This window comes from Grampus griseus, assembly GCF_964374135.1.
Source record: "Grampus griseus genome assembly, chromosome: 8".
Lineage (NCBI taxonomy): Eukaryota > Metazoa > Chordata > Mammalia > Artiodactyla > Delphinidae > Grampus > Grampus griseus.
Genome location: NC_139002.1, coordinates 102190053 through 102205562, shown reverse-complemented (window position 1 = coordinate 102205562; position 15510 = coordinate 102190053). Strand labels below are relative to the sequence as shown.

At 56.7% G+C, this 15510-nt stretch overlaps 1 protein-coding gene across 2 annotated transcripts; it reads right to left on the bottom strand.

The window, feature by feature from the left end:
- Positions 1-2765: 2765 nt before the first annotated feature.
- On the bottom strand, positions 2766-14529 carry SPINDOC (spindlin interactor and repressor of chromatin binding). 2 transcript variants are annotated; one of them, XM_082659100.1, is made up of 6 exons: positions 14396-14529; positions 10752-11081; positions 10527-10673; positions 10224-10376; positions 9884-10084; positions 2766-3559 (listed from the first exon to the last, which is right to left on the bottom strand). In XM_082659100.1, the coding sequence occupies exons 1-6, from the start codon at positions 14520-14522 to the stop codon at positions 3348-3350; spliced, it is 1170 nt and encodes a 389-aa protein (XP_082515226.1). In that variant the 5' UTR covers positions 14523-14529; the 3' UTR covers positions 2766-3347. The 2 variants fall into 2 exon arrangements, with proteins under 2 accessions (XP_082515226.1, XP_082515227.1); XM_082659101.1 differs by having other exon boundaries at positions 10239-10376.
- Positions 14530-15510: the final 981 nt, after the last annotated feature.

Below are 15510 nucleotides of genomic sequence, written 5' to 3'. Positions count from 1 at the left end.
TAAGTTCTCCCAACTGTCAACACCCAGCAACACAGCCACATTGTTTTAAAAGCACATTGGCATAAATGTAAACACAGTCACACGATTGAAAGGACGGACAGCGACCACCTGTGACAATTCAGTCTGTGTTTCAGAGCCAAACTTTCAGCATTACTTATTTCTTCCTATTAGGAAGGATACAAGTTTTGCCAATTTGCCGAAATGGTGGTAGAGATACAGGGTAGTTCTATGGCCCCCTGACATCACGCGCTGGTGCAGCCGCCCTCGACACGAGGGGTCCTGAATCCTTGCCCTCTTCCCCCCACCACACCACAAATCTTCTGGTCTCCCCTGGAAGAGGGCCCCAGATGTCCCTGGGCTCTTTCTCCCGAGCTCGTCAGATGGGGAGAAAGGACCACTTCCCATGAGTCAACCACGCTGAGATCACTCACACCTGGTTGAGCCCACGGGTGACACCAGCTCAGACGGGCACACAGCACAGCGCGCTCAAGCCCACACCCTTCCTTATTTAGGGACCAGCTCTCTGGTCAGTCTCAAAACCTGATGGGGTTGGTGTCACACAGGAACAACTGCCCTGTGAGCCCTGCCTCCGCCCCGCCCCTCCCCGGCTGCACGGGATCCATCAGCAGTACAGGTGCAGAGGGTGGATGGCCCTATTTATCCCACTCACCCCCGGATTCTGAACGGGACAGTGAAGTTTGGGATCTGAGAGCCCTCTGTGCCTCTCTTGAGAGCCCCCTTCACCAAAGAGGAAAAACACAACCCTACACAGATTCGGTTGGTGACGGTTAATTTAGGAGGATAAGGGGTTAGGGATCTGCTGAAGAGATCCAAGTGGACACACCTCTGGGTCTGGGGAACAGGAAAACCAGCCAAAGGCTCGGTGTAATTAAGCCGAGGAGAGGGCGGGCAGACCATGAGGCTGAACGTTCACACCTCTGGGTCTGGGGAACAGGAAAACCAGCCAAAGGCTCGGTGTAATTAAGCCGAGGAGAGGGCGGGCAGACCATGAGGCTGAACGTTCACACCTCTGGGTCTGGGGAACAGGAAAACCAGCCAAAGGCTCGGTGTAATTAAGCCGAGGAGAGGGCGGGCAGACCATGAGGCTGAACGTTCACACCTCTGGGTCTGGGGAACAGGAAAACCAGCCAAAGGCCTGGTGTAATTAAGCCGAGGAGAGGGCGGGCAGACCATGAGGCTGAACGTTCACACCTCTGGGTCTGGGGAACAGGAAAACCAGCCAAAGGCTCGGTGTAATTAAGCCGAGGAGAGGGCGGGCAGACCATGAGGCTGAACGTTCACACCTCTGGGTCTGGGGAACAGGAAAACCAGCCAAAGGCCTGGTGTAATTAAGCCGAGGAGAGGGCGGGCAGACCATGAGGCTGAACGTTCACACCTCTGGGTCTGGGGAACAGGAAAACCAGCCAAAGGCTCGGTGTAATTAAGCCGAGGAGAGGGCGGGCAGACCATGAGGCTGAACGTTCACACCTCTGGGTCTGGGGAACAGGAAAACCAGCCAAAGGCCTGGTGTAATTAAGCCGAGGAGAGGGCGGGCAGACCATGAGGCTGAACGTTCACACCTCTGGGTCTGGGGAACAGGAAAACCAGCCAAAGGCCTGGTGTAATTAAGCCGAGGAGAGGGCGGGCAGACCATGAGGCTGAACGTTCACACCTCTGGGTCTGGGGAACAGGAAAACCAGCCAAAGGCTCGGTGTAATTAAGCCGAGGAGAGGGCGGGCAGACCATGAGGCTGAACGTTCACACCTCTGGGTCTGGGGAACAGGAAAACCAGCCAAAGGCTCGGTGTAATTAAGCCGAGGAGAGGGCGGGCAGACCATGAGGCTGAACGTTCACACCTCTGGGTCTGGGGAACAGGAAAACCAGCCAAAGGCTCGGTGTAATTAAGCCGAGGAGAGGGCGGGCAGACCATGAGGCTGAACGTTCACACCTCTGGGTCTGGGGAACAGGAAAACCAGCCAAAGGCTCGGTGTAATTAAGCCGAGAGGGCGGGCAGACCATGAGGCTGAACGTTCACACCTCTGGGTCTGGGGAACAGGAAAACCAGCCAAAGGCTCGGTGTAATTAAGCCGAGGAGAGGGCGGGCAGACCATGAGGCTGAACGTTCACACCTCTGGGTCTGGGGAACAGGAAAACCAGCCAAAGGCTCGGTGTAATTAAGCCGAGGGGAGGGCGGGCAGACCATGAGGCTGAACGTTCACACCTCTGGGTCTGGGGAACAGGAAAACCAGCCAAAGGCTCGGTGTAATTAAGCCGAGGAGAGGGCGGGCAGACCATGAGGCTGAACGTTCAGCGCTGAAAGGCTGGGGGCGTTCAGGACCCCACCGCCTGCCTTCCTTTCCTGGGGCAGGGGGAGGGGAGGCTTCTCTGCCCCTGCACACTGGGCACAGCCAGGGCACTTTGTAAAGGCCATGTTAAGTCTCAGCTCCTCCCCTGGGCCCCCCAGTGCGGCCTGTCTTGGACAGAGGCTTACCAAGTGAGTCAGAAGGTACCTGTTAAAGGTGTTTCCGACCCCATTTGGAGGGCACGGGTAAGGGGAGGGGGCGAGGTGCCCTGCTCACTGACTCGGCCTCGGTCTGCTGGCCCAACAAAGCCTGCCCTGACCCTGTTCCAGCCTCTGGGGCAGCAGCTTTCTGGCTCACACCCAGGACCACCTCTTAGCCCTCCTCAAGGTCGCTCCAGGAGGCCGGATATCCTGCTAGCAAACCCCTTCCCCCAATGACGGCCCAGACGGAACTCTCTTAATAAAAAAAAATAATTTATTGTCAACAAAGGAGATATATACAACAGGAAAAGGGGTGAAGAGGAGAGTGTGAGTGACGGAGCCCCCAGGTAGGCTACTTCAGCCACCTGCAGGGATGGAGCAGGAAGAAGAGGTAATGGAGGCCTCCTGGTTTAGGAGCCGAAACGGGTGGGGGAGGAGAGGCGTCCCCCGAGGTAGTGGGACTCAGTTCAACACCGTCACGACCACCTCTTGCGTAAGGCACTGTGCCAAGGGAGAATGGTGGGGGGCTGAGAAGGTGGGAGGAGGTCAGGGGGACAGAGAGGTCTGGGTCAGCAAAAGGATCGGGTGGGTGTTCTCCAAAGGCCCAATGCCCTACCGCACGACAGCCCTCGGCACCCCGTCCCCCTCAGGGCCTGGCCTCACGCCTCACTCGGGGAGACATTTTCCAGCGTCCCCGAGTCATAGCGGATGCTGCCCACCTTCCTCTTCTCCATCCTGCCTTGGCACCTGGTTTTACTCTCCATCAGGTGGCCGAGCTGGGCAGCTCTGAGTGATGAGCCGAAGGGTGACGATGCCTCCTCTCCCCGCCCTGAAGAGCAAGAACCTACAGGCCACTCCCTGCCTCTGGCTGCCCCCCGACAGTGGTGCTGGATTCCGACAGAACCGCGGGCCATTCTGGGCTGTCACCTGCTCCCACACCCTTGGTGCCCTGGGGATGCTTGGACCAGTCTTGCAGGAGGCTGACTGCCGGGGGCTCCTCCAGCCGCACGCGGATAACCTGGAGATCCAGCGTCCCGCGAAGCCCCGGAGGGGGAGCTGGGCAAGGATGGGAGCAGAGAGAGAGTCAGGGACCTCCAGACAACGCACCTTGAGGATGTCCCCTGAGGGTCTCTGTAAACCACACCCCCATTTCCCGGCCTTCAGTTCCATAGCCCAGGACCTGTGGTCTGAGGAGAAGCCTGGGGACAGTGGGAGGCTGTGCTCCTGGATCATCCAAGGACCAGCACCAACCGCAAGGGCATCGCGCCTCCGCAGGCATCAGTGCAGGCCCTCTGCAGCCTTCCTCCCTCAAGTATTGTGGCACACGGACGCTTAGTGCTGTACTCCGCTCCCCTCAACTACCTTCAGCTGACTCCGTTTCATCTAGGACGTACTGGGCACCCTAGCCTGATGGGTTCTGCCTTGTGTGGGCAGAGGTGGTGGGGTGGGGAACACCCCAAAGCAGAAAAAGACATGACTGTGCCCACAAAGGAGCAACCAGGTGAATATGCAGGGCGGAGGAGAGAGCACTGGACAGAGAGTCCTGGGTTAACGTTCAGCTCTGCTCTGGAAGCTCAACCAGGCTCTTCATCTCCGAGTCAATACCTACCACGCAGGGGTCAGATGTCCAACTTAGCAGCGTGGAGGAGCTACTCACAATGGACAAAACCAGGCCTTAGGACAGGGAACATGAACTGCTGACAGCCACTGTTCAGGTACCAAAATGTCCGGTTTGGCACGGGCACACGCAAAAGTTACATCAAAAAACAAAGCCAGAAAACGGTGACTGTAACTGTTGCGGCGTCTGTATTATTTGTGGTTTTCTTCTGCACTGTTTCTAGAGACCCAGTGATTTAAAATCTGGCAGAGAAAACAGGTACAATTCTGCTGTACTGTTTGCCGGGATTTACAATGACTCAATGGCTGCCACTGGGTCGTGCGACTGAACAAGTTCTGCTTTGTAGTCACGTGAGCTGGTTTGTCTCCCTGACAAACTCTAAGCTCCTCGAGGGCAAGTGGAGCCTACTCACTGGCTCCTTAATTCAACAATAACTTACTGGGCAACTATACTGTGCCCAACACTAGTCCAGTTGCTGGGGGTTCCCCAGAACATGGAGCAGGCCAAGTGGCCTTCCTGGAATTTACATTCCAGTGGTGAGAGCCAATAAACAGGATGAACAAAGCAAGAATGCAGTGTGACATATACAGACAGAAGCAAAGTAAAGTACACCAGGGAAGGGGACGGGGTAGCAGGGAGGGCCTCACAGAGCTGGTGCGCGAGCAAAACATACAGGAAGCGAGGAGTCAGCGGCGTGTCTAGCTGGGGAACAGCATTCCTGACGGGAGGAAGAGCAAATGCAGATGCCCTGGTGGGCAGAAGAGGTGAAGATCCTGGTTTGAGGACCACTGGTCTCCACGAGGACTCTGACTTTTATCTGAAGTGCGACAGCGACGGTGCTGGAGAGCTCTGAGCAGAGCAGTGCCAGGATCCCACTTGTGTTTCAACAGGGGCTCTGGCTGCTGTATGAGACCGACCACAGAGGGCAAAGCTCAGAAGCTAGGAGACAAGTTCAAAGGTTGTTAAGGAAGCTTGGATGAAAGTAGCAGCAGTAGGGGTAGTGACAGGGGGTCAATTCTGAGCATCTTGGAGGTGGGGCTAACAGGATTTGCTGATGGACGGATGTGGGGTCTGAGAGAGACAGAAGATGATGACTCTGAGGGTTTGGTCCAAGCAAACTGAAGAACGGGGCTGCCAGCTTCCTGCGTAAGGGAAGACTGGGGGCGAATAGAGTGGCTGGAGGGGAGGGGAGGAGACTGGGGGTTCTGTTCAGAAACGCCGTCAGAAACTCCGAGTTTGGGGGATCTTTTAGGCAACCAATCAGACACGTCATACGGGTAAGAGAGAGGCTGGAACCGAAGGGAGAGGTCTGGGGTGGAGGAGAAAGGCGGGACTGTGAGCCCAGGAACTGTCCTTCAAGCTGTGAGCCTGGACGGGATCACCCAGGGCGCTGAGTGCAGACCCTGACCCACGGTTGGGTCATTCATTCATCCACCAAATACAGCAGCAGTACCTATTCTGTGCTGGGCACTGCGGATATCACAGTAAATGAAACAGGCAAACATCCTGACCCAAAGGAACATATGTTCCAGAAATGGGAAGAAAAACAACCATAGGATCCCACTTGGGGAGCTAGGAAAGAACAAGCAAGAGAGGCAGGTGCAACCCAGGCATGCTGCTGCCCGAGAGGCCAAGGGCAGAAAGGGTCTCCAGGAAGGAGGGAAGGAGGGAGGGGTTCCTTGTTTTTGCCAGGTCAGGAAAGATAAGGACTGAGAAATGACCACCAGATCTAACTTTACGGAAGTCAATGGCAATGTTGCCAAAAAGGCCATTTTAGTGTAGGGTGGTGAGCATGAGTTTGACTCAAGTGGCTTCTAAAGACAGACTGGAGACAGTGCAGAAGAGTGCTCCAGCTCTGCTGCAAAGGCTCGGGGATAAACGGGACGGTGGCTACGACGGGATGAGGGGCCAAGAAGGGAGAAAGAGCAGCTTTGCGTAGGCTGATGGGGAAGACCCAGAGAAAAGAACAGCTCCTGGTCTGACAAGAGAACTGATTCCTGGCCCTCGTTGCAGGCGGGGAGTCGCACGGGTGAAACACACCTGCCCAAGGCTCAGTTTCCTCTTCTGTAAAGTGGACATAATAATCCTTTATAAGGTGGTCCTGTGGATTTCAGGAAAAAATACATTCAAAGAACTCAGTACATTGGAATTAAGTGCCAATTCTTCCTGACAGCAGGGAGGGCAAAGGGGTGGGTGGTGGGGAGGGGTGTTTCAGGAGAGCGAGGCCTGAGGTGCGGTAGAGAGATCTCCTTTCAAAAGCAGTGCGTGAGCAGAGCCCCAGGCCGTCAGAGAGCAAGCCAAGAGGACTTCTCTGTCCCTGGGACAAGCAGCAGCACCCCCACCCCAGAACCGCCCCGACTTCTCTCCTGGCCCAAACTGCTCTGCTTCCCCACTCCCTCCCCTCCCCTTCCTCCACACGTGTGCATGTGTGTGAATGTGTACGCCTTCTCCAGGGGGTGGCTGGGCCCACTTCTCTCGTTTCTCACTAAGGCTTGTCTCTGAGCAGAGACTCTGGACATGTCACCACCAGGATGACGAGTGAAGGCAGCCGCCATCCACTCATCTGTCAAAAAATCTTCCCTGAGGGCTTTCTTGGTGCCAGGCCCTGTTCTAGGTGTTCTCTCTCTCACTCACACACACACACACACACACACACACACACACACACACCACAACCAGGCCCTGTTCTAGGTGCTGACACACACACACACACCCAGGCCCTGTTCTAGGTGTTCTCTCTCTCACTCACACACTCACACACACACACACACACACACACACACAACCAGGCCCTGTTCTAGGTGCTGACACCTCCCACCCCCACACCCCCCCCTCCACACCCCAGCAGGACAAAGAGGCTTTTTCCCACTATCTGCACGCGCGCGCGCGTGCGCGCGCACGCACGCACACACACACACACACACACACACACACACACACACACACACACACACACACACACACACACACACACACACACACCCCACCCCCCCAGCAGGAGGCTTTTTTCCACTGTGTGCAAGTGGGCCCTCAGGGCTCACCTCCTCTCCTGGCCAGGTCCCCACCTTCAGCCTGGGAGGCCCCTGAAAGTCCAGCAAGTCGTCCCTGACTGCTTGACACACATATCCACCAGGTCAGCTGACCTGACCACAGTGACTCCCCGCCCCCCAACTCTTATATCCTTGATTTAAAGTGGTAGGACCTTTACTCAAATAAGATCCTTGGAGAGTTTCAATAAATAAAACAACTCAAAGTAGAGACATTCTGGTTGAAGCCTCACAGGTTTCTGGGAAATCTGAGCTTTGGGGACTTAAAACCCCAAACCGACCTGAAACCACTGGTCTGGAGCCTGTGCTCGGCACAGAACCATCGTGGGCACCACACTATTCTCTATTTGCTGACTTGTACCCTTAGGCAGACTGTGAGTTTCGTGGGGACAAAGGCTGTGGCACTCCTGTCATTTCCCATAGCTGGGCTGCAGAACACTTGCTGCTGTGTCACTTAGTGCCTCCTGCAGTTTCTGGACTGTCTCCAACCTCCACAGGTCCCAGCCTCTGCCGGGAACACCTCTCAGCCCTCTCCATCCCTCTCACTCATTCAATCAGCTTGCTGAACCCCAAATCTCAGGCTTTGCCCACTCAGCCCAAATAAACCTGAGATCTCAAGGATGCCCTTCTCACCTATTGCTCACTCCACACAGGTGGGGTTTGGGCACAGGGTACCCCAGGGGTCAAAATAAAGCCCCCACTTTCAAGAATGAAACCAGAGGACTCATCAGCCAGTGGAAGAGGTCAGCCATTTAGAGCAGGGGTCCACTGACAATACGAGGGGGCCCGGGAAACCCTCAAGTCCAGGCCGAGCACAGTCCTGGGGAAGCAGGACTGGAAGGTGACTCAAGCTGAAACCTGAGACAGTTACAACCTCACAGGGGTGAGGCCTGCCTCCAGACTAGAAAAAGTGGTGAAGAATAAATACATGAAAGCACACGTGCAGAGACGTGCACAGAGCTTCGGAAAAGGTCCGACGGACGCAAGCCCAACTTTTGACAGTGGTCACCACTGAGTGATGTGGGCTGAAGTGACAGGTTTGCCTTTTTCTTTAGGCAAAAAGTACACCTCCTTTTTGAGAGCCCTGCTCTGGGGAGCCTCCAGCACCCCGTGCGCCATCTTTCTCAGGGCTCCAACTCCAAATGCCCATTTCAGGCAGGCGGGACGAGGCACTCTCTGCGTCACACATTCACTCCCTCAAGAATCACTTTCTGGGGCTTCCCTGGTGGCGCAGTGGTTAAGAGTCTGCCTGCCAATGCAGGGGACGCGGGTTCGAGCCCTGGTCCGGGAAGATCCCACACGCGGTGAAGCAACTAGGCCTGTGTGCCACAATTACTGAGCCTGCGCTCTACAGCCCACGAGCCACAACTACTGAGCCCACGAGCCACAACTACTGAAGCCCGCGCACCTAGAGCCTGTGCTCCGCAACAAGAGAAGCCACCGCAATGAAGACTAGCCCCTGCTCACCACAACTAGAGAAAGCCCGTGCGCAGCAACGACGATCCAACACAGCCAAAAAAGAAAGAAAAAAAAAGAAAAAACATTTTTTGCGTCTGAGATGCTGCAAGCAGGGCCTGGCCTGGCGAGATGAAGAGAGAGAGGAACCAGGCTCAGCCCTGCCCTGCTGGAACACAGGCCAGTCTCATCTCAATTCTGCTACTGCTAGGTTACGTGACTGTGGTAGCAGTATACCGGTCCCCCAAAGACGTTCAAGTCCTAATCCCCAGGACCTGTGAGTACGGTATCTTACACGGCAAGGGAGAATTAAGACCACAGATGGAACTGACATTGTTAATCAGCCAACTTTAAAATAAAACAGAGATCTGGATGGTCTGGGTGGGCTCAGTGTAATCGCAAGGGCCTTTAAAGGGGAAGGAGAAGGCAGAAGAGTCAGACCCAAACGTGGCATCCTGAGAAAGACTGCACTGGCCACGGCCTGCTTTGAAGATGGAAGGAGGGCACAAGCCAAGGAACACAGGTGGCTGCTAGAAGCTGGCAGAGGCAAGACTTCCTCCTTTAGGAGCCAGAAAGGGACCCAGCCCTACTGACACCCTGACTGTAGCCCAGTGAGACCCATTCCAGTCCTCTGACCTCCGGGACTAGAAAATAGTATATCTGTGTTGTTGTAAGCCACGAAGTTTGTGGTAGTTTGTTACAGCAGTCTCAGGAAATGAATACAAGGACCGTAGAGGAGGAACCATCTCTCTGAGACTCAGTCGGTCCATCTGGAAAAGATACTTTTATAAGGGCCAGATGAGCTGCATATGAGTTTCTTAAAATCTGAGAACATGATAAAAACACAAGCACTTACTGCTATTATTAGACGTAAACTGAGCTGAGGTGTCTGCTGAGTGCTCGCCCCGTCTATTCTGCTATCGGTCCCATCTAGGCCCCTGGTCCACCGGGGCCAAGGTGGGCACCTCAGGCTCCAGCTGGAATCAACCTTAACTGCGGTGATGGGTGTTGGGCTTTTGGGGAGCACTGGCCTAACCCAACCTACCAACCAGCCAGGACACTCCCAAGGAGCTCACAAAAAACTCAGCTCTCTGGCTGGCTACTGTATTTAAATCCACCTGCCCTCGGCCCCTCTCCCAGGGGACTGGAGCACCAGCCACCTCTAGCCTGGGCTCTGCTGCCAAGCAGCCTCGTGGAGGCCAGACCCCAGGGATGCGGCCTTCCTGACCCCGCACTTGTCAGCCCCTCTCACGAGCTCACCTGGGGAGGGGCTTTCCGGCTGGAGAAGACCTCCTTCTGCTACTCTCCCCTCTTTGGGCGAGTCCTTGCTGTCTGAGGCCCTGAGCTGGGTGTGGGAGAAGAGCTGGAGGACGAAGCCAGCGGGGAAGCTGCCGTCGGTGAAGTGTCGGACCTCGGCGGGAGCCGCAAAAGTCTCGGTGGGTGAGCCGGGTGAGGGGGGATCTGGAAGGGAGGACAGGATGGAACTGTGAGGTCAGACTCCCAAGGGCTGAGCCCATGGCCTCAGCTGAGGTGCAGGTGCCCTCTGCCACGCATCCCTCCACCCCCCCCAGGGGCCTAGCTTTCCTCCTGGAGCCCACACCTTCCTCGCCTTCACCTGGGTCCGGGTCCGGGTCCAGGTCCAGGGTTTTGGTCATGGGTCTGCCTCTTTTCTTTCTGACCGGCTCCTCCCCAGGGGGCTCCTTCCATCTCTGACCACGTGGCTTCTTGCTTACCGGCTCTGGGACAGGGGCCGCTGCAAAAGACAAGACCTTTTTAAGAGGCCTGATTGCCGTAACCACAGGGCTGCTGAGGGTACCTGCCCAGCAGCCTCTCTCCACCCAGATGGCAAGGCCCATGCTTCCCCTCCCCCCAACTCAGCCTCTGAGGCTTTGGGATGACTGACCAGGAAGCTCCAGAGGGCGGAGTCCCCTGGGCCGGCTCCTTCTAGGGAGGGAAGGGTTGTCCTCGGAGTCGAGGAGAACGACAATCTCTGCTGGCATTTCGGGGTCCGGGTCGGAGTCTGGGTCCACTTCGACCTCCTGGCCTGAGTCTGAAGGGGGCAGACGCCAGTGAGCAACAAGAGTCCTGACTGTTCCTTCCCCCTCCTCCCCTCCCCCAGCCCAGCTACCTGAATGGGGCGGGGACGGCTGCTCGGCCCTGAAGTCCTGCAAAAGGGCCACCCCCTCACTCCAGGCCTCCAGGATATTGCTCTTCTCGGAAGGGCTCAGGTCCAGGGTGTGAGGGTGCTGCTCCAGGATGTGGGTGCGTGCCGTGTCCGCCGAGGGGGCCCGGATCTCGGCCCCACACACCATGCACAGTGCCCGCCCGCTGCCTCCCGGGCTGTTCCCCACCAGGAACTCCTGCTCCCAAGACACCTGCTGCCTGGGCTCCTCACAGCCATCGCTGCCTGCCTCTAGCAGGCTGGGCCTTGGCGGTGGGGTCTTCTCCTGCTGGGCCACTACGGAGGGAGAGGAGGGGGCGGGTACTGTCAGTAAAGGTGCCCACAACCAACAATACAGACAACAGGATTCCCCAAACCTGGTGGCATATGTAGGGAAGGAACTTTCCCACCGAGAGTCTCTTTCTCCCTCTCCCTGAAGCCCACAAGGCACTAGCCGCGATAAACACAGCCTACATGCCTCGGCATCCTGCTACCTCAATCTAGTCTCCGACCACAGGTCCAACAGGCATTTCCACAGACTGCGTTCCTGCATGTCTACGGCCTTGGCAGCCCACCAGTCTGGCAAAGTCCTCTACTTCCTTCATGGCCCTGCTCAAAACCTCAGCCCTGTGAAGCCTTCCTGACCTCCCACCCCTGGCAGGTGATTATATCCATATGCGACTAACCAGGCCACGGCAGCGAAGCACTTCCTTGAGGACAAGAATGGTAAATTTTGTCATCTTACTGTCCCCGCAGGGCCTGGCACGTAGGAGAGGAGACGCTCAATGAGCCTTCTTGGGTCAGTGAATGGCATCCATGCCTGTTCCTCCACTTGCTGAGGTCCCTTCAAGAGGCCTCCCATCCTGTCGGAAACAGCCTCCCCTCCCAAAGCCTTTACAGCAGTAACCTAGCTCGTCCCTACTGGTCGACTCAGCACCTGTTCCCTGTGCACATGGCCCATAAGCTCCGACAGGATGGGAACCCTTCTCAGCTCAGCAAAGGATGCAGGCTCAGACCCACGTTAGCCTGGCAGCTCAGGGTTTCTGATCCCTTGTGGCTGCACCTCCCTCCCACCTGAGAAGATGGAGCGAAAGACAAACATGGGAGACCCTAACCCCTGGGGACTACCTGGAAGAGGTGGCATTTGCACTGGGTCTGAGAACCGGCTTGGTCTCAGGTCTAGCTCCAAGGCTGGGCTGCACCCCGCTCAGATGTGACTGTGGGCAGGAATCCCTTGGTTGCAGGTGGGCTTTCCTTCCCACCACTCCTCGAAAACAGCTTTTGTCAAGGTCACCAATGTTAAACCCAGCGGTCAGCTCTTCAACTTTGTCCTTTGACAGATGGCTTCTTCCATCTTGATTTTTGTCCCTTGGACTCCAGGGCACCACCTTCTATTGGTTCTTCTCTTACTTCACTGGAGCTATTTTTCGGGCACCCGTGCCAGTCCCTTCTCCGGAACAGAGCCGTCTTCTCACCCAAGGCTTGTCTGCCATCCCTTAGAAAGCTGCCATCTGCCCCACCTGAGCTCCCTGCTCCCCTCACTGCTTCATTTCCTACTCGTTCCCTTTGTCTCCTGACTGCACTGTAGGTCCAAGACAGCATGGATTTTTGATCCTTCACAACTGTATCTCCAGCACTCGGCACGGTGCCTGGCATGTAGTGGCATTCAGCAGTGTTTGATGAGGAATGACTCAGTCTCTAAACTGGAATCACTGGAGCATTCCACAGCGGTCCTGGGACCCCATCTATATCTACCTCCTTCCTCTGGTGGTCTCATCCCAGGGCCCGCCTGCTGACAACTCCCATGTCTATACCTCTAACCAGACTCTCCCAGGAAATTTAGATTCACATGCCTTACTTACCATCTGACATCTGTGCTTGAATGTGTCATAAACTTCTCAAACTTGCCATGTTCAAACCTTAACTCCCCATCTCCCACAGGCCTGCACTCCAGTCTTTCCATCTCGGCAAATGGGAAGTCCATCCTTCCAGTCGCTCAGGCCAAAAACCTTGAATTCGTCTGTTTTTCTTTCCCACCCCAAATCTTTCAAGAAGCTTCTGCTTCAGGACCTTTGTACTTACTATTCTCTCTGCCGAAAATTCTTAACCTCCAATTATCTACAGGGTTCTCTCCCTCGCTTCCTTTGGTCTGTGTTCAAAATTCACCTTATTAGAGAAGGCCTTCCCGACCACTTGATATTCCAAATGAAACACCCTCACTCTTTTCTCCTTACTTTGATTTCCTGTTCTCTGAACCACCTGACATGCTATACATTTATTTATCTTCATTTATCTTTGGTCATTAGTATCTACATCTATGTTTCAGAAGAGCAAAGTTTCGACTTTCTTTATAGCTATTAGCATGCCTAGCCTGAAACAGTGCCTGACATATAAGAGGTGCCCCCACATACTTGCTGAATGAATTCACTTCTCTGGGGAAGGAGGATGCTCTCGCAGGGTTGTTGAGAGGGTTAACTGAGACAGCCTGGCACTGAGCACTCGAGAAATATTAGCAGAAGTACAGAAAGAACCTCTCTTTTGGATTGAAAGCTCTGAGAAAGGTAGTGGCCTTTATTTCCCTCATTTTATAGCACTCTTGATTCCAAAAAGGAGAGGCAGTGCAGGGAGACATCACCATGTCCTGCTGAGGCTAAAGAATGGCCTTGCTCTCAACCTTTTGGGTACTGTCCCCCTGAGGGACGGGGTATCTAGGAATGAAAAGATTTTGCATTTTCATGAATAGTGTGTCTTCCACTAAGGTGGCTCTTTGTTTTCTTAGAGTTTGCAAGATCCTGAGGACTGGAGAAATCGGTGAGGGAGGAGGGGAAAGCGAGTGCTCCCAGACTGCTCCTCAAACCCCTTCCCGAGGCCAATCCCCTTCTAGAGTGGCTGAGGGCGCCCGTAGCAAGCACTCCTTTTCCAAAACTAGGTGTCCTATGCAACCCCTTTCACCCTTGCAGCGCGAGAATCTGACACCTGTGGCTTATGCAAGCGCAAGGCCCGGGGATGGTGAGGGGGGCGTAGGAAAGCATTCTGCACAGAGCGCCCTTAAAATCCACCTTTTGGCGGGCTGCAGCGGCGCCTGCCTCCACCCACCGAATCACTCCTGACACCAAGGTGCGGGGCCCCTAGCTCCGGCGTGGAGGCCCTGCCGCCCCTCGGCCCTCGGCCGAGAACACGGCCAGGCCCCTGGGCCTGCCTCTGTCTCTGCCTCCGCGGCGTGGGGGTAGAGGGAAGGGGGAGGGGGGAGGGGTGGGACCCGCCAGCGTCACCTCGAAGCCGTCGTGCTGGGCCCGGGCGAGGGGGCGCTCGGGCACCGGAAGATCCGGAGCTCGCGGGGCGTGGATCGAAGGCTCCAGACCCTGGGCGGGGGAGGGGGAATTCGGGGAGGCCTGAGATTCCAAACCCCGCTGGGGGTGGAACAAGAGAGCGCCAGTACCTCAGACAGAAGGGGGAAGGGGGCGCCCGGGCACCAGGCCGGAGTGGAGTGGGGGCGCTTGGGCCCCTGACTGGAGGCGCGGGAGGGGGTACCCGGACCCCCGACTGGTGTGGCGGGGGAAGCCCGAGCCCCGGACCGTGACGCGGAAGTGGGATTCCCCTCCCATTCTCACCTCTGAGCATCGGCTCGGGCCGCGGGATTACGGCCACCACCATGGCCTCCTCGTCGTCCTCCCCTTCCTCGCATTTGAGTGTCACCTCGAAGCAGTCGAGCGCGGCGCCCTCGGCCTTCAGGGCCATGGCGCGGCCTGGGGGGCTCTCGGTGACCGGACGCCGGAGGACTGGCGCGCAGGCCTGCGCGCAAGCCGGCGGCCGCCTCCCGCCCCGTGCAGCCCCCTCCCCGCCGCCCGCCGCCCGCCGCTCGCCGGCCCGGCCTGCGACGGGCGCGTCTCGGCCTCCCCGAGACCTAGAGCGTCGGGACCCCGGGCGGGGAGGGCTCAATCCGGGGCTCTAGCCCCCCGCCGCTCCCTTTTATGGAGGCTCATTGTCGGCGCCCGCCCGGCCTGCCCGCTGCGGGCCCGCCCCCGACTCCGAGCGGCCAATCGCGCGTGGCCCCGCCCCGGGCACGCGGCTCCGTTAGAAACCCCGCGACCCGCAGGGGGCGGGCAGGGCAGCTTGCTTCCGGCTGCACCCCGGCGCGGGGGTGGGGGGGTCTCGGGCCAGCGGGAGAGGACCCTGCGCTACCCCGAGTCGGGAGCGTCCTGAGTCGGCCGGCCGAGCCTGGCGGGTCGCCGTTTATTGAGACGCCAGTTGGGCACGTTGGCTGCACGAAGAGCGCTACCAAGTGCCCCAGGATTTTGAGCGGGGTCTCTCTTGCCTTTCCCTGAACAAGCCTTCCTCCGCCAGAGGATGTACGGGGCGCGAAAAGAACCGGTGGGGGAGCGGAAAGCGCCTTGGCGTGGGAAGAGTAGAGAATGAATTCCTTCCGATTTGCTAGCGCTGTGATCTTGGGTACGTTATCTGTTTTCTTAGACAATTTCATCCTTTATTTCAAAAAACATTGTGGAGCCTTCTGGACAAGGGAATGGAAAGATGAAGAGCCAAGTGGAGTGTTGGGGGCGCGCGTAAACCACCCCGAGGGTTGTGATTTACATTTTTTAAAAGTGAATCCAGAGATTGTGACCCTCCCCACAGGTCACGCAGAAGTCCTTGAGAGCGCCAAGACCAGCGTCCAGTTGCCATGACGCTGCTGCATAATTCTGTTGTGGCTGAGCTTTGACCTCTGTGA